This window comes from Dendrobates tinctorius, unplaced genomic scaffold (genome assembly GCF_039654945.1).
Source record: "Dendrobates tinctorius isolate UK_male_01 unplaced genomic scaffold, ASM3965494v1 ptg000254l, whole genome shotgun sequence".
Lineage (NCBI taxonomy): Eukaryota > Metazoa > Chordata > Amphibia > Anura > Dendrobatidae > Dendrobates > Dendrobates tinctorius.
In genome coordinates, this window is record NW_027361921.1 from 11,051,292 (window position 1) to 11,070,360 (window position 19,069).

General features: G+C 43.7%; 1 protein-coding gene across 4 annotated transcripts in view; it reads left to right on the top strand.

The window, feature by feature from the left end:
* The window catches only part of SF3B1 (splicing factor 3b subunit 1), a 255,916-nt gene that overhangs the window by 45,133 nt on the left and 191,714 nt on the right, over window positions 1–19,069 (top strand). For 2 of the 4 annotated variants that reach the window (XM_073558156.1, XM_073558157.1), the window contains exon 5: window positions 3,853–3,932. In XM_073558156.1, coding sequence (XP_073414257.1) covers window positions 3,853–3,932 — 80 coding nt within the window. Of the gene's footprint in view, window positions 1–1,412; window positions 3,593–3,852; window positions 3,933–19,069 lie in introns of those variants that run through there. The other 2 variants (XM_073558159.1, XM_073558158.1) reach the window with 2 other exon arrangements.

The window sequence follows — 19,069 nt, forward strand, 5'->3', positions numbered from 1 at the left end:
TCTGAGAGCATCATAGATCAAGGGCATAGCCCTGACTCCAGTGATGTATCACTTAATTTGCTGCTTAGCGCAGTTTTGATAAATTCACTGTTTTCTCTGTTGCACATCAACGAATTTTCTGTGTAACCGAGCCCACACCATTGGCTGCTTTCTACCTGTGCAAGATTGATGGTGAGGGCATGATTACTCGGGAGGATTACATGGCAAGACTAGTTCTCAAGTGAAAAAACTCTACTGTTTTATTTGCGGGAGATATCAAAACTACAGCAAGAAACAAAGTAAGTGACAAGTTGTTGGAATCAGAGTCTCTGTCTCAAGCAAAATTCTGGTGACAGATTCCCTGTAAATGGATAAATCGGATTAAATATATAAATCTGCCCAAACTCCTTTATGTACAAGAACCTGGAAGCAGGGCATTACATATCAAGGGAGCTCCATTTATAATTTTATAAAAACCAAAAGAGAAAAAAATCTATTTATAAGAAATGTAAAAATCTTTATTTGTAATTTTAAAGACATATAAAATCACATAAATGAGAATTTGTACAAAAAATAACTGTTTTCTTAGTTGTATATCCCAATAGGACAGATATAACAATTTGGCCCCCAAGTAAACATGAAAAAACTGAATACCATAGAGTAGACAGTGCATATGTCATTTAGTGTAAATATGGCAGAATATTACCCTGTGACTTTTTTTTTTTTTTTTTTTTTTTTTTTAAATTATTTAACCTAGATAACTCAGTTGCAATATTACAAAATTTGTTTTACAAATATCTAGAGTAATAACATCACTTAGTGGATGGAGCTGAAATCTCAACTACCTTAATCACAAAGGAGAAGGGTCATTTCTCTAGAAGCCATTTGGTGAAACGCGTTAAAGGGATCAGTGGTAAACTTACTTTTAGATTCATATATCCTTTAATACGGTTTGCTTCCTTTTCTGCTATGTACCATTAGGGAATCTTTATACTGATCATTGTTTGGTTCATAGGTTGACACAATGAAACCTCTCAAGTGTTCACACATGCATAGAGTCCAGGTTCAGTTATTTTTTTGCTATCCAGTATCCCATTTTTACTGTGCCCTATTTTATAGCACCTTATAGTTGTGATTGGTTTACGTGTGATTTCAGCTCCATCCACTAGATGGTGCCATTACTCTAGATATTTGTAAAACAATGCATTTATGTAACATTACTACCAAATGATCTAGATTAAATTATTTAAAGTCACGGGTAATATTCTACCATATTAATACTATGACATCTGTACTGTCTCTGCTCTATGGTATTGAGTTTACTTGGGAGCCAAATTATCTGTTGTGTTGGGATATATACGGTAACTAAGATACCACCGTCATTTTTTTTGTGCAAAATATCTTAATGTTTTTTTTTTTTTTTATGTCAATAAAATTACAAATGTAGAATTTTACATTTATTAAATACTTTTTATTTTTTTTTTATTTGGAGTACTTTTTTGTCTTTTGGTTCTTGTTTTTTCGACAAGGTGTGGCAGTTAAGTGTCACATTGCTTGTCTATACTCGTATGCCACTAATGTATCCTGCAGTTTTGTACTTTTGTATCTAAAGATGCTTAAAGCAAGACTGGCATTTTATATTGCAGTTGCCAGCATTTTAGTTTTGTGTGCCTTGTATTTGGAGATAGCTGGGTCACTCTTTAACCTTCAGTGATGGTAATCTGCATGTAGGTTATTTCCCTTACACTAAAAACCTGCATGAAACAGAAGTGGGTTTGCTGTGTGTTAAATATGTAAATGCTGAACAATGCTTGTTAGACTTCACTAGCCCATACTAACTGTCCTTAATTTCTTTCCTACAGCAGTACTGCTAAATGCCAGTCCTGTCTGCATTCTTAAGGGTACAGAGCAACACATCCTGTGTAGCTAATCGTGAAAAAGTAATCCAAAGGATGTCCTATCATGACTAGTGTCCACTTGACACTGCCAATTGGGCATGGTAGTCAACATAAGCTTCTACACGATTTCTTTCACTAGCTTGTATTAAAAGCAAATCAGTTGTCAAAAAGTTAAACGTTATGTTCCGTGTTCTCAGTAAATTTGGCATTGACCATTCCTTGAAATACCATCCATAAATCAGGTTAATATAGATAGGGTATATTAAAGGAGAACTAAAGGCCAAAACTACCGGAACTCAATTATCATATTGAGTAATTACAGAGACTCAAAATATGTTTTTATATATTTTTTTTCCCCACTTCAGAGGTAGCAGTCTTTTGTGGAAAAAGCAAAACCATAATAATAATTTTATTTCTATAGCGCCAACATATTCCGCAGCACTTTACATTATAGAGGGGACAGCATATCAATAAACACGTAGATCAAAACAAAACCATGGTACATTGTAATAAAGTCTTGCACTATTTATCAGTAGGAGTGGATTTTACTGTGCTGTGGCTGTGAATACGGTTATTTAAACTTAAAATCTAAAGAAAAAAAAAATAACGAATAACTGAGTTTTACAACAGCAATAAACCCCTGTGCAGATATTAGCTACCTTTGTGACGTCATATGTATCAATTGGGATTAAAAACCGACAGAGGGTAGAAAATAAAACCTGTCACCAGTGATTTACAGAGTAAGGCCATGGTGTTGGCTAGTTCTTAAAGTCCATGCCCAAAAACAGTGTGTGTGTGATATATCATATATTCCCCCTTTCTCTCCCACTTTAATATTGCCATAACAATAATAGATGCATAGAGAGGCCTGGTTAGCACGGCCACATCTGTCAGGTCTGACTCCTCAGCCTGTAGTTCACCCACATCTGGTGCAGTCTACTAATTCTAGTTTCTGCTCTACACTTCAGATTCACCAGCTAGCCCTGTGTACCCGAGGTCCTGTCTGCTTTCCAATTCCGTTAATTCCCTTGTGTCTGGAGTATAATAGAATAGCTGTAGCTGAGGTCAGATTGCCAATTTCTCCTTGGGTAGCTAGCTCCTACTATGTAGCTGTCGTAATGCACTTCTTGTCTAGTACACCACTTCTTTAGCACTGCCAGCTAACATGGCTGAGACCGGGAACCTTCCTTTCCCTGGACTCCCTGAGCTGTATGCATGGTGCTAGTTGTAGTTTCCAGGAACATTACTTGTAGACTTAAAGTACTGTACCTCTTTGAAGTTTAATTTTTTTTTCTCAATTTTCCCCACACCTAAATTAGCTGTACTACTTGCATCTGATTACTGGGAAAATTCATATACAAGCTATATGTTAAACATAAATAATTTCTGAATATTCCTTTTTTGGCTTTAGTTTTCTTTTAATCCTTGTGTCCGACCCTTTTACAAAATGACCCAGTTTGCCGTCTTAAATTTTGGGGAGTATTCTTTTCTGCACAATTAATAATCTTTGTTCTTGAAATCCTTTCTACTTTGAAGAAGGTAATCTAAAAACCAAGGACAGGTATGGCGTGTATTTGTATTTAAAGATCCTTACCCAGGTAATGTTTTGAGTATACATTTTCCAAAGTGTTACTAATGGTAAAGAGATGATTTTCTAGGCTTCTATTCTCCTGCTTGAAGTCAGAACTGCTGATGGCGTCAAAAGGCTGAAAAGTGTACGTATTATGGAATACTGACCACGGAACCCATCACTTCTGAAGACACGACATTGTTTTTTTTTTTTTTCCTTTTTTTTTTGTTTTTTTTTTTTAAGCATATATCAAATTGTGTATAGCCTAATCTTAATAAATACAACTTTAGTTAATGTTTTAAATGTATCTAGCATCCTGCTAGGTAGCGCTTTGTATGATGGCATTACAATACACTTTTTGACATAGTTTTTCATTATTGTTGCACTTTTTATTTATTTTTTTAGGAGGAAAAACTCCAGATCCAAAAACAAACGCTCGGACTTACACTGATGTCATGCGAGAAAAGCAACTGGTTAAAGAACATGTAAGTGCTAGAAGCTTTCTTCTTCTTTTTTTTTTTTTTTTTTTTTTTTTTTTTTTTTTTTTTCCAAACTTAACATTAAAATATAAAAATAATAGTCACCTTTTAGCTTTTTTTTTTTTTTTTTTTTCTCCTTTGGCCCATAGAATTCATTTATTTTACTCAGATTTTACTCATTTATATAGCGCCATTAATTCTGTAGCATTTTACAGACATTATCATCACTGTCCCCAATGGGGCTCACAATCTAAATTCCCTATCAGTATGTCTTTGGAGTGTGGGAGGAAACCGGAGAACCCACGCAAACACGGAGAAAACGTACAGTGATGTATATGATCATTCAATGATACGTAAAATAACCAATTGAGCTTGTGCTTACCTTTCCTGGGTCCATCGCTGCCTACTCGCTACTGCCCCAGCCTCTGATGGTGGGCTGCAGCTGTGACATCTTATGAACAGCGCTGCAGCAGGGTTTCAAGGAGCTCACTAATGATAAGCACAGGAGTCATAGGCTGATCCCTGCCTGTCAAGACAGCCCATTGGCGACTCAAGATTACGTCACTGATGCGCTGATGGGTGGAGAGAATCGTGCGCACTCATGCCGACGTGGCATTTAACAGGTTAACAATTATCGGCAGGTCCTGACTGTAATACACAGCCATCACCTGCCGGGCTGGCTGGCTGAGCCCACTTTGTACACCCACTTCTGACATGTGTTGTACATGTTCAGAGGATGTCATGAAAAGGTTAAAGGTCTAAAGGTTAAAGAATCGGTTTCATAATTATTTACTTGTTAAAATTCTGCTCACTTGGCGCTCTATCATGTGTGGAGATTGGACCTGCAGCTCATTACTGCCTACTACAGTCCGTTCAAAGCACAGAGCAGAGATTGCCTGTGGTGTTTTGAACTGCTGAGCCAGCAGCTCTGTACTGAGATTGAATGGTGATGTCACGGTCTATGATCCTCACAAGTTTAATGTGAATAGGGATATGCAAAGGTAGGGAGAGCACATTGTAGGCTGTACACAGAACAATTTAACCCCTTAACGACCAGAGGTATTTTTGGTTTTGCATTTTCATTTTTTACTCCTCTTCTTCCCAGAGCCATAACTTTTATTTTTTGGTCAAAATGGCCGTGTGAGGGCTTTTTTTCTTTTTTTTTTGCGGGACGAGTTGTGCTTTTGAACTACACCATTGGTATTACCACATGTGTACTCAAAAATAGGAAAAAATTCCAAGGGTATGAAACTGCAAAAAAAAAAAAGTGCAATCCCACACTTGTTTTTTGTTATACTTTTTTTACTAGGTCCACTAAATGCTAAAACTGACCTGCCATTATGATTGGCCAGATCATTACACGTTCATAAATACCAAACATATCTAGGTTCTTTTTATCCAACTGGTGAAAAAAATTCCAAACTTTTGCTAAAAAAAAAAATTTGCGCCATTTTCCAATACCCGTAGCATCTCCCTTTTTCGGAGGGCATATTTTTTGCGCGCCAAGCTCATGATTTTAACCCCTTCCCGACCAATGATGCCACATAGGCGTCATGAATACCTGTGCCATTATGACCAGTGATGCCTATGTGGCGTCATGAGTTTAAAGCCCCCCTGTGGGTCGGGTGACCGGGGTCACTGAAAGGTCACCCGACCCGCAGATAGAGGGGGCTTTGTACTTTGCCACAGGGGGCGTGGCTTCACCCCCACATGGCTACGATCGCTCTGATTGGCAGTTAAAAGTGAAACAGCCAATCAGAGCGATAGTAATATTTCATCAATGAAATATTACTATCCAGCCATGGCTGATGCTGCAATGGCATCGGACATGGCTGGAGATCGTGATCCGACCCCACCCGGCTGGCAGTGGCGATGTGCCACCGCCACCTTCTAACGGCGGCGATCGGCAGCCGCTGCAATTATCTGATCCGCCTCCGCTTCCCCCTGCCTTCCAATCGCCCCCTATAGCCCCCCCCCCCCCGGTACCTCATGAGTCCCGGTGTCCCGCCATCTTCTCTCCATGGGCGCCTCCATCTTACAAAATGGTGGGTGCATGCGCAGTGTGCCCGCGAATCTGCCGGTCGGCAGATTCATTCATTCTTTTTATAGGTACACTTTGATCACTGTGATAAACTATCACAGTGATCAAAATACAAAAAAAGTAAATAAAGCCGCCCTTTATCTCCCCCTTAGCTCGGGACACAATAAAATAAAGAAAATTATATTTATTTTTATTTTTCCTTTTTAGGGTTGGGGTTGGGGTTAGAGTTGGGGTTAGAGTTGGGGTTAGAGTTGGGGTTAGAGTTGGGGTTAGAGTTGGGGTTAGAGTTGGGGTTAGAGTTGGGGTTAGAGTTGGGGTTAGAGTTGGGGTTGAAAAGGTTTCCACTATTTAGGCACACCAGGGGGTCTCCAAACGCGACATGGCGCCACCATTGATTCCAGCCAATTTTGCGTCCAAAAAGTCAAACAGTGCTCCCTCCCTTCCAAGCCCCGACATGTATCAAACAGTGGTTTACCCCAACATATGGGGTATCAGCGTACTCAGGAAAAATTGCACAACAACTTTGGGGGTCTAATTTCTCCTGATACCCTTGGGAAAATAAAAAATTGGGGGCTAAAAAATTTGTGGAAAAAAAATGATTTTCTATTTTCATGGCTCTGCGTTATAAACTTAAAGAGCTCACCACACATCTAGATAAGTTCCTTAGGGGGTCTATTTTCCAAAACGGTGTCACTTGTGGGGAGTTTCCACTGTTTAGGCACATCAGGGGCTCTGCAAACGCAACATGGTGTCCGATCTTAACTCCAGCCAATTCTGCATTGAAAAAGTCAAACTGTGCTCTTTCCCTTCCGAGCTCTACCGTGTACCCAAACAGAGGTTTACCCCCACATATGGTGTACCAGCGTACTCAGGACAAACTGGACAACAACTTTTGGGGTCCAATTTCTCCTTTTACATTTGTGAAAATAAAATATTGCGGGCTAAAAAATAATTTTTTGAGGGAAAAAAATGATTTTTTTATTTTCACGGCTCTGCGTTATAATCTTCTGTGAAGCACTTTTGGAGTTCAAAAAGCTCACCACCTATGTAGATAAGTTCCTTAGGGGGTCTAGTTTTCAAAATGATGTCACTTGTGGGGGGTTTCTTCTGTTTAGGCACATCAGAGGCTCTGCAAATGTAACTTGACGCCCGCAGACCATTCCATCAAGTTGGCATTTCAAAACGTCACTACTTCCCTTCCGAGCCCCGACGTGTGCCCAAACAGTGGTTCTCCCCCACTGTTTAGGCACATCAGGGGCTCTCCAAACGTAACATGGTGTCCGATCTCAATTCCAGCCAATTCTGCGTTGAAAAAGTCAAACGGTGCTCTTTCCCTTCCGAGCTCTACCGTGCACCCAAACAGAGGTTTATTCGGTCGTCCATGACAGCACCACCTGAGAGAGGGGATCCGCCCTTCTTAGGAACAGGAAAACCTACAGATACAAAAGGGCGGCACCTCTCCCACGCATCAGTTGGTTTCCTGTTCCTAACAAGGACAGAACTCCCTACAGATCGTCCGTCATGGATAACCGAATCCCAGGCCAGCGGACCGACTCAGGTAGCGGGGGGTTCTCCTACCTCGGTCTCGCTGGAGGCCCTGGATGCGCCACGGTGGGTCCGGGTAGGATTTCCACGGCAGTGGTAAGAGCAGGCGGAGACAGGGTCCGGCGGTCGCCTTCTCCACGGGGCCGGTGAGGTAAGCGGTGCCCCCCTGTGTCTCCTTCCCCCGGGGGTGCGGTCCGTTCGGGCGGGCGCCGCCGGCGGTGTCCCACAAAGGGAGCGGCGGTTCCCAGCCGGCGGCGCAGTGCTAGCCCCTTGTCGCGCGGTGGAAGTGACGCGGCGAAGGGGGCGGGGCCTAGCGCCGAAACCAGAAGTCGGATGCCGGCCGGCTTCCGGTTGTGGTGGACGCGCGCCGATGCGCGCCCGCCGCCTGAGGGGGCCGGGCACCTGAAGGGGAGGGGGAGGATCGCGAGGAGCGGTCCAATGGGGGGCCAGAACACCGGACAGAGTTCCTGCTAATCCGGAGGGGGAGCCTTCTTAAGACAGAAGGCATTGCTGCTGAGGTGCTTCTGGAGGCCCAGCGATGGACACAACAGAAGCCCCCATGGACCCACAAGAGGTGCAGCCCGTGGCAAAGCGCCCCAGTGACCAACCTAAGAGGCGGAAGGAGGGACGTTCGAGTGGACAGAGCCACAGCAGTTCCTCTAGGTCAAAGGATCCTCCTGCAGCCCCCCCTGATCCGGTACCTGTCCTCATCTGCAAGGGTAAGAGATCTACGAGAATGTACCCTGATGCAGTGTCCCTTATGTGTTTGATTCTCAGGGGAAGAAGGCCACAGGGAAGCAGAAGCACAAGGAATGTGCCCTCTGTAGTTGCCCCTTACCAGATGGCCTCCCCAAGAGATTGTGTCAGTCTTGCGTGAGACAGACGGTAGCGGAAGAAGCTCCAAGCTTCGCTACAGACCTGAGGCAATTAATCAGGACTGAAATAAAAGCCCTATCAAAAGAAGATTCTTCTAAAAGAAGACGAGCTAGTGTTTCAGGCTCAGAGTCTTCAGTTGGCCCTAGAAAGGAAGATATCTCCTCAGAGTCCTCGGCCTCCTCTTCTTCTTCCGAAGAGGATTCCAGCCGGTTCTGTTTCCCCTTGGACCAAATGGATAAATTAAAACCATAAGGTCAACCATGGGGGTAGAAGAAAAAAAGACAGAACTGTCTGCTCAGGACATTATGTTCGGGGGTCTAGACCCCAGAAAACAAAGGACTTTTCCACTAAACGAAAGAGTCCAGAGCCTGATAGACAGGGAGTGGAAAAAAACGGAAAAAAGGGGTTCGATGCCGCCTGCTTTCAAGCGTAGATACCCCTTTGAGGACCCAATAGTAAGTCGATGGGATAAGGCCCCCAAGCTGGATGCAGCGGTAGCTAAGGCCTCCAAAAAGTCATCTATACCCTTCGACGATATGGCCTCCCTTAAAGACCCCCTAGATAAAAAGGCAGATTCCTTTTTAAAGGGCACATGGGAGATGTCAGCAGGCGCCCTAAGGCCAGCAATAGCAGCCACGTGCGCAGCCAGATCCATGATGGTCTGGCTGGATCAATTGGACTCTCAGCTAAAGGATGGAACCTCGCGAGCCTCCATCCGTAAGTCTCTTCCAATTATCCAGAATGCTGCGGCCTTTCTGGCAGATGCCTCGGCGGACTCAGTAAGAATGGCGGCCAGGTCTGCAAGTTTGTCTAATTCGGCCCGGAGAGCCCTCTGGTTAAAATGCTGGCCGGGAGATATCCAAGCCAGGTCCCGTCTCTGTTCTATCCCCTGTGAGGGTGAATACTTGTTCGGCTCCGTTCTAGACGAACTATTAGAGAAAGCCGGGGATGAGAAAAAAAAATTTCCGAGTCTTCTGAATACATCCTGGAGACGTCCCTTTTCTAGGAAAGGGTATTCCCGCAGGAGACAGGCCAGAGATCAGAACAGATGGGACAACAAAAAAACCAGAGGTACGGGCTTCATGTATGGAGGAGGGGGGCGCCAAGAAGGTCCATCACGGGATAATAAGAAGCCACCCCAATGACTAGTGGCTCCGGTAGGAGGAAGATTATCTGCCTTCTACCCGGCCTGGGCCAGAATCTCGAATAGCAGCTGGATACTGGGGGTGATAGCTACAGGACTGCACCTAGAGTTCTCTTGTGTTCCCCAAGATCGGTTCAAGGTAACTCCACTCAAATCTTCCCCGCTAGAACAAGCTGCCCTGGAGACCGAGGTCCTCGAGCTACTGGACAAAAAAGTCCTGACGAGAGTTCCAGAGGAAGAGAGGGGGAAAGGCTTCTATTCTCCCCCTGTTCTTGGTCCGTAAACCGGACGACTCATTTAGGGCTATATGTAACCTCAAAGCCCTCAATAAATTCCTGGTTGTACGTCCATTTAAAATGGAAACAATTAACACCGCAATAAAAATGCTGTTTCAAAACTGCTTCATGGTGGTTCTAGATCTGAAAGACGCTTACTACCATATACCGATTTGTCTAGCACACCAATCTTTCCTTAGACTGGCGGTTCAGTTGGATGGGTCAATCCAGCACTTCCAGTACGCGGCCCTACCCTTCGGGGTGGCGGTTGCGCCCCGAGTATTCACCAAAGTGATGGCAGAGGTGATGGCCCATCTGCGCGAGCTAAACATTCTAGTCGTCCCCTATTTAGATGACCTCCTTATAATAGGCAGTTCAGCCGAGCAGTGTTTAGAACAATTACAGAAAACAACGGCGGCTCTAGAGCGGTTGGGATGGATACTTAATATCAAAAAATCCCGTTTGCAGCCATTAAAAATTCAACAATTTCTAGGCCTAAACCTAGATTCAAAAAAGCAGGAATGCCGTCTGCCCCCAGAGAAGCTGCTGCACCTGCATGGCCGGGTCCTGAACGCTTCCAACAACCCCTCCATGTCCCTCAGGAAAGCCATGTCCCTATTGGGTTCCCTCTCATCCTGCATTCCCGCAGTCCAGTGGGCCCAAGTTCATACGAGAACTCTACAGGGCGAAGTTTTATGGTATCAGAGAATCCTGGGGGGTAATTTAGAAGGTCGACTGACCTTATCCAGAAACACAATAGAGTCCCTGGAGTGGTGGCTAGAAAGAAGTAACTTGTCTAGAGGGGTCCCTTGGGAGTATAACATTACCCGCGTGGTCACCACGGATGCAAGTCCTTCCGGTTGGGGGGCGCATATGGAGGAAATTCTGGTCCAGGGCCTATGGGAACGAGATCAGATACAAATGTCTTCTAATTTGAAAGAATTAACAGCGGTAGTACTCGCAGCTAAAGAGCTCCTTATGTATCTACAGGGCCATCACGTACGGGTTCTCTCGGACAATCGAGTAGCCGTGGCCTATATCGACCACCAAGGCGGAACTCGATCCAGAACTCTGATGAATGTGGCAGGACAGTTGTTCCAGCTAGCAGAGCGTCATTTTTTATCTCTCACGGCTCTTCACATAAGAGGGAAAGAGAACGTCGCGGCAGATTTCCTAAGCCGCAATCTGTTAAAACAAGGAGAGTGGGCCTTGAACACCTCCATTTTCGTTCAGATTGTGCAGAGATGGGGTCAGCCAGAGGTGGATCTATTCGCCACCAAGGAGAACTCGAAAACGACACAGTTTTGTTCCCTAAATCCCAGGGAGACTCCTCTGGCAGTAGATGCGCTACTGATAAAATGGGACTTCAGGCTAGCCTACGCCTTTCCTCCCCTATCTCTACTTCCTCTGGTGTTGAGGAAGATCAGGAAAGACAGGGCAAGGGTCATAGTCATCGCCCCGTTCTGGCCCAGAAGAGCATGGTTCTCGAACCTCAGGATCATGTCGGTAGACGATCCTTGGGTTCTCCCGGACATCCCGGACCTTCTGTCCCAGGGCCCGGTCTTCCACCCTCAGGTGGCTGGCCTACATCTCACGGCGTGGAATTTGAGCGGTCACTGCTAGAAAGTAAAGGCTTCTCCTCAGACCTAATTGACACTCTACTAAAAAGTAGGAAAGTGGTGACAACTAAGATTTACGTCAGAATATTTGGAAGAGGTTCCTCGAAAGCTCAAATATAAATACTGATGATTCCGTCCCCATAGGCCAGATCTTGGAATTTTTACAAAAAGGGCTGGACTTGGGTCTCTCCACCAGTACCCTTAAAGTACAGGTATCCGCCTTAGGGGCCCTCTTTAGCTGCAACATCGCGGCTAATTATTAGGTCAATAGATTTATCAAAGCAGCGAGTAGATCCAGACCAATAGTAAAAAATAGACTCACGCCATGGGATTTGAACCTAGTCCTCACAGCTATGACAGAAGCGCCATTTGAACCCATCTCGTCAGCCTCTATTAGGAGCCTGTCCCTCAAAATAGCTTTCCTAATAGCCAAACCATCAGCCCGTAGGGTAAGCGACATTCAGTCTAGGCGCCCACCTTTTCTTCAGGTAAAAGAGGATAGGGTAATACTTAGACCCGACCCAGCGTATTTACCAAAAGTAGCCTCCAGCTTTCATAGGTCGCAGGAAATAGTCCTTCCATCCTTCCTCCCTAATCCAACTAATGAGAAAGAGGAGAAGCTACACACTTTAGATGTTAGGAGATGCCTCTTGGAATATCTAGCGGCTACCGATCCCTGGAAGAAAGACAATGCCCTCTTTGTCTCCTACCAAGGCCCTAGGAAAGGCCTCAGAGTGTCCAAAACTACACTAGCCAGGTGGATTAGAGAAGCAATCTCGTTAGCTTATACCTCAAAAGGTAGAGTAGCTCCGGAGAAATTGAAGGCGCATTCCACCAGAGCCGTGGCGACCTCGTGGGCCGAGAGATCGGAAGTCTCCATCGACCAGATTTGTAAGGCGGCCACTTGGTCCTCTCCGAGCACTTTTTATAGTCATTATAGACTAGACTTGGGTGCCTCTGCAGACCTCTCCTTCGGTATCAGGGTTCTGCAGGCTGTAGTCCCCCCCTAAAGTAGTGATTACTCTCTAATTCTCTCAGGTGGTGCTGTCATGGACGACCGAATAAAGTCTTAGTTACTCACCGGTTAACGGTATTTTTCGGAGTCCATGACAGCACCCATAGATTCCCTTCCCTTAGTTAATTTGGGTGTGCACGTCTTCCCTTTGTACATATCCACGGGTGATAAAGATTTAAGTATTAATATTGTTGTACATATAATCATGCATTAACCTTGGAGGTCCTCTTTTTATACTCTGTAATCCAACTGATGCGTGGGAGAGGTGCCGCCCTTTTGTATCTGTAGGTTTTCCTGTTCCTAAGAAGGGCGGATCCCCTCTCTCAGGTGGTGCTGTCATGGACTCCGAAAAATACCGTTAACCGGTGAGTAACTAAGACTTTCCCCCACATATGGGGTATCAGCATACTCGGGACAAATTGAAAATTGAACAACAACTTTTGGGGTCCATTTCCTCTTGCTACCCTTGGTAAAATAAAAAATTGCGGGCTAAAAAATCATTTTTTGAGGGAAAATGATTTTTTATTTTCACGGCTCGGCGTTATAAACTTCTGTGAAGCTCTTGGGGGTTCAAAGTGCTCACCACACATCTAGATAAGTTCCTTGGGTGGTCTAGTTTCCAAAATGGGGTCACTTGTGGGGTTACTCCATTGTTTAGGCACCCAGGGGCTCTCCAAACACGACATGGTGTCCGCTAACGATTGGAGCTAATTTTCCATTCAAGTGTCAAATGGCACTCCTTCCCTTCTGGGCCCTGCCGTGCACCCAAACAGTGGTTTATGACCTCATATGAGGTATCGGTGTACTCAGGAGAAATTGCCCAACAAATTTTAGGATCCATTTTGTCCTGTTGCCCATGTGAAAATGAAGAAATTGAGGCTAAAAGAATTTTTTTTTTTTTTTTTTTTTTTTTAAAAAGGGACTTTTTTTTTTTTTTTACGGATTAATTTGTGAAGCACCTGAGGGTTCAAAGTGCTAACTATGCATCTACATAAGTTCCTTGGGGGGTCTAGTTTCCACAATGGGGTCACTTGTGGAGGAGCTCCAATGTTTAGGCTCACAGGGGCTTTCCAAATGCGACATGGTAACCGCTAACGATTGGAGCTAATTTTCCATTTGAAAAGTCAAATGGTGCTCCTTCCCTTCCACGCCCTGCCGTGCGCCCAAACAGTGGTTGATGACCACATATGAGGTATCGGTGTACTCAGGAGAAATTGCCCAACAAATTTAAGGATCCATTTTATCCTGTTGCCCATGTGAAAATGAAAAAATTGATGCTAAAAAAAAATGCTGTTGGAAGAATTAAAATGTTCATTTTTTCCTTCCACATTGCTTTAGTCCCTGTGAAGCACCTGAAGGGTTAATAATCTTCTTGAATGTAGTTTTGAGTAGCTTGAGGGGTGCAGTTTTTAGAATGGTGTCACTTTTGGGTATTTTCTGCCATATAGACCCCTCAAAGTGGCTTCAAATGTGAGGTGGTCCCTAAACAAAAATGGTTTTGTAAATTTTGTTGTAAAAATGAGAAATCGCTGGTCAACTTTTAACCCTTATAACTTCCTAACAAAAAAATATTTTGCTTCCAAAATTGTGCTGATGTAAAGTAGACATGTGGGAAATGTTATTTATTAACTATTTTGTGTCACATAACTCTCTGGTTTAACAGAATAAAAATTCAAAATGTGAAAATTGCGAAATTTGCAACATTTTCGCCAAATTTCCGTTTTTTTCCAAAATAAATGGAAAAAATTATCGACCTAAATTTACCACTAACATGAAGCCCAATATGTCACGAAAAAAAAACAATCTCAGAATCGCTAGGATGCGTTGAAGTGTTCCAGAGTTATTACCTCCTAAAGGGACACTGGTCAGAATTGCAAAAAATGGCCTGGTCATTAATGTTAAAATAGGCTTGGTCATGAAGGGGTTAATGATTCCATTTTGGTACAGATACATTCTTTTGATCGCCAGTTGTTGCACTTTAACCCCTTCACTACCAAGGGTGGTTTGCACGTTAACTCCCGGGCCAATTTTTATAATTCTGACCACTGTCCCTTTATGAGGTAATAACTCTGAAACGCTTCCATGGATCCCGGTGATTCTGACATTGTTTTCTCGTGACATATTGTACTTCATGTTAGTGGTAAAATTTCATTCATATAGCTTGCATTTATTTGTGAAAAAAATGGAAATTTGGCAAAAATTTTGACAATTTCGCAATTTTCAAACTTTGAATTTTTATGCTCTTAAATCACAGACATGACACTCAAAAAACTTGATAGATAACATTTCCCACATGTTTACTTTACATCAGCACAATTTGGGAACCAAAATTTTTTTTTGTTAGGAAGTTATAAGGGTTAGAAGTTGACCAGCGATTTCTCATTTTTACAACACCATTTTATTTTTAGGGGCCACATCACATTTGAAGCCACTTTGAGGGGTCTATATCATAGAAAATACCCAAAAGTGACACAATTCTAAAAACTGCACCCCTCAAGGTGCTCAAAACCACTTTCAAGAAGTTTATTAACCCTTTAGGTGCTTCACAGGAATTTTTTGAATGTTTAAAAAAAAATGAACATTTAACTTTTTCACAAAAAAAATTACTTCAGGTTCAATTTTTTTATTTTACCAAGGGTAACAGGAGAAATTGGACTGCAAAAGTTATTGTGCAATTTGTCCTGAGTACGCTGATACCTGATATGTGGGGGGGACCAATGTTTGGGCGCATGGCAGAGCTCGGAAGGGAAGGAGCGCCGTTTGACTTTTTCACTGCAAAATTGGCTGGAATTCAGATTGGACGCCATGCCACGTTTGGAGAGCCCCTGATGTGCCTAAACAGTGGAAACCCCCCACAAGTGACCCCATTTTGGAAACTAGACCCCCCCCCAAGGAACTTATCTAGATATGTGGTGGGCACTTTGAATCCCCAAGGACTTCACAGAAGTTTATAACGTACAGCCGTACAATTAAAAAAATCATATTTTTTCCACAAAAATCTTTTCATCCCCAATTTTTATTTTCCCAAGAGTAACAGGCCCCCAAAAGTTATTGTGCAATTTGTCCTGAGTACGCTGATACCCCATATATGGGGGTAAACCACTATTTGGGCACATGGCAGAGCTCGGAAGGGAAGCAGAGCCATTTAACTTTTTTGGCTGGAATTGAGATAGGACGCCATGTCGCGTTTGGAAAGCCCCTGATGTGCCAAAACAGTGGAAATCCCCCAATTCTAACTCCAAACCTAACCCTAGCCCTAGCGGGAAAATGGAAATAAATAAAAAAAAAAATTTTATTTTATTATTTTTCCCTAACTAAGGGGGTGATAACGGGGGTTTTGATTTACTATTTATGGCGGGTTTTTATTTTTGGGAGCGGTCATACGCTAAAAGACGCTTTTTATTGTAAAAATAGTTTTTGCATCACCACATATTGAGAGCTATAATTTTTCCATATTTTGACCCACTGAGTCATGTGAGGCCTTATTTTTTGCGGGACAAGTTGACGTTTGTATTGGTACCATTTTCGGGCACGTGACATTTTTTTGATCGCTTTTTATTCCGATTTTTGGGACGCAGAATGAAGAAAAACCAGCGTTTCATGAATTTCTTTTGGGAGGTGCGTTTACACCGTTCCGCGTGCGGTAAAATTGATAAAGTGGTTTTATTCTTCGGGTCAGTACGGTTATGTGGCGGTTTTATGCAATGAAAACAATTTCTATATAAAAAATAATTATTTTTGCATCGCTTTATTCTGCGAGCTATAACTTTTTTATTTTTTTGCTGATGATGCTGTGTTGTGGCTCGTTTTTTGCGGGACAAGATGACGTTTTCAGCGGTACCATGGATATTTATATGCGTCTTTTTGATCATGCTTTATTGCACTTTTTGTTCTGCGGTATGATAATAAATAATTATTTTTTGCTTCGTTTTTTATTTTTTAAGGGGTTCGCTAAAGGGGTTAACTAATGGGACAGTTTTATAGGGTGGGTTATTACGGATACGGCGATACCAAATATGTGTACATTTATTGTTTTTTTATTTTCAAAAAATGAATTTATTAGGGAATATTTTTTTAAAATTATTTTTACACTTTTTTTTACTTATAATGTCCCATGGGGGACATCACTGTCCTGTGACAGATCGCTGATCTGTCACATCACAGATCGCTGTGACAGATCAGCAATCTGTCACAGGCACTGCTGCAGGCTTCCTCATGCCTGCGCTCTGCGGGCAGTGAGGAAGCCAGCTCCCTGCAGGCCCCCGAAGGTCCCCGTCGCCATATTGGATCCGGGGACCTGCAGGGAAGGCGACCCCCGCAGCGGCGCTGCACATCGCGCTGCTGTGGGGGTCGCAGGAAAGCACGGAGGGAGCCCCCTCCCTGCCGATGCTTCCTTTAATCCCCGGTACACCGCGATCATGTTTGATCGTGGTGTGCCATGGGTTAACGTGTCGGGGTCGGTCCATGACTGCCCCTGACACATTGTGCCGGGTGTCAGCTGTGATAATCAGCTGACACCCGGCCGCGATCAGCGGCGCTCCCCCCGTGAGCGCCGCTGATCGCATTAGACGTACTATTCCGTCCTTGGGACTTAGGTCCCAGGTCACATGGACGGAATAGTACGTCCAATGTAGGAAAGGGGTTAATGCAATGTCGCAGCAACCAAATGAAACGTAATTCTGTTGTTTTGACTTTTTTATCGCTATGCCATTTAGCGATCAGGTTAATCCTTTTTTTTTTTTTTTAATTGATCTTGTGATTCTGAACGCAGCGATACCAAATGGTGTTTTTTTTTTTGTTTTTTTTTTGAATGGGGCAAATGGGGGGTGATTTAAACTTGTGTATATATGTTTTTTAAATTATTTTTAGAAGCATTTTTGTTTAACTTTTTGCATGCTTCAATAGTCTCCATGGGAGACTATAGGCTGCCATGGCCCGATCGGCTCAGTTACATAGAGGCGATAATCAGTTCTCCTCTATGTAGCCGAATTACACACATGCTATGAGCGCTGACCACTGGATGGCGCTCATAGCAAGCCAGCACTGACAACCATAGAGGTCTCCAGGAGACTTCTGGTTGTCATTGCTGACGAACCGATGACCCCCGATCACGTGACGGGGGTCACTGGTGTGCATATTTCCGGCACGATTGCTGGAAGCGCCATTTAAATGCCGCTGTCAGTTTGACAGCGGCATTCAATTAGTTAATAGCCACGGGTGGATCACGATTCCGCCTGCTGCTATTGCGGGCACGCCAGCTGTTCAAAACAGCTGACATGTCCCAGAAAAGATGTGGGCTCACCACCGGAGCCCACATCAAAGCGGGGGATACGAACATCGGCGTACTATGACGCCCGATGTCAGTAAGGGGTTAGGTGTTGGATGAAGCCATTTATTGTCAAACTACTGTGTTTCTCTTTTCAAATCATAATGACAACCCAAAACATCCAAATGACTCTGCAAAAATTCTGCCGGGGTATATAAACTTTTGAGCACAAGTGTAGCAACTTGTTAGAAGCTGAGGGGGTAGATGAGCAGCTAATTGCTATATGGAAATCAATGAGCAAGATATGTTAAGAGTTAACTTTTGGAATGATACTACTGTACACACTTAGAATTTGTTCACAAGTTGCTTTTTTAATTTTCTTGTACTGCCAAAACCTGATCTCTTGGCAGTTAATAATAAACATGCTGACTTAAAGCATGTTTTGCTGGCTTTAACTGCTTTTCTTGCAGCTTTTTTTGCTCCTTTAGCCAGAGGGCATGGCGTTGGGTGTTCAAGTGATAGAGTACATGTCTCCTAAAGAATGCATATGGCTAGGCTTCCTTAGAGTAAACTGAGCCAGACAATGGCAGCAGAGACTGCAGAAGAGTATTAGGATGAAGTATTGTGAGGATGGAGACTGCATAGTAAGCTTAGGATGGATCTTTGTGGCTGGAACGGGCGGGTACGGAGTGTGGTGAACCAGGAAGCTGTGGGACAGATATAGCTCTGCCTCCTTGAAAATGTACAGTATTTTTTGGACTATATGACACACTTTTTTTCCTCCCAAAATGTGAAGGAAAACGGGGGATTCGTCTTGTAGTCTGGATGTACCGGCTGTGGTGGGGAGGTGGAGGAGCGATTTTGGCGGATCAGCGGGAGGAGGCAGGAGCCGGCTGCTATGGCTAACTCCTGTGACCGCTGCTAAATAGAAATGAATATTCACTGCATTCCACGCCCATGGGTGTGGAGGGCAATGAATATTTCTCTTTAATGGCATCCTGGGGGGCAATCATACTAGGATAGGGATGAGGGTAATCATTCCTGCCAGGGTAGGGATGAGGGGGAACCATGCCTACCAGGATAGAGATAAGTGGGGATGAGGCTGCCATACATACCAGGGTAGGGATGAGGGGGGCCATGCATACCAGGATATCAAGGGATAAGGGGCCATGCATACCATGGTAGGGCTGAGGTGGGCTTCAATAGCAGGATGGGGGATATTAAGTACAGAGTTGACCACATTTTTTGCTTCAGTTTTTTTCTCCCCTTAATTTCCTACTTTAAAACCTAGGAGCGTGTGTGGTCTGGTGCATCTTATAATCCGAAAAATCCGGTAGTCTAAAGGCAGGAAGTTCAGGATGC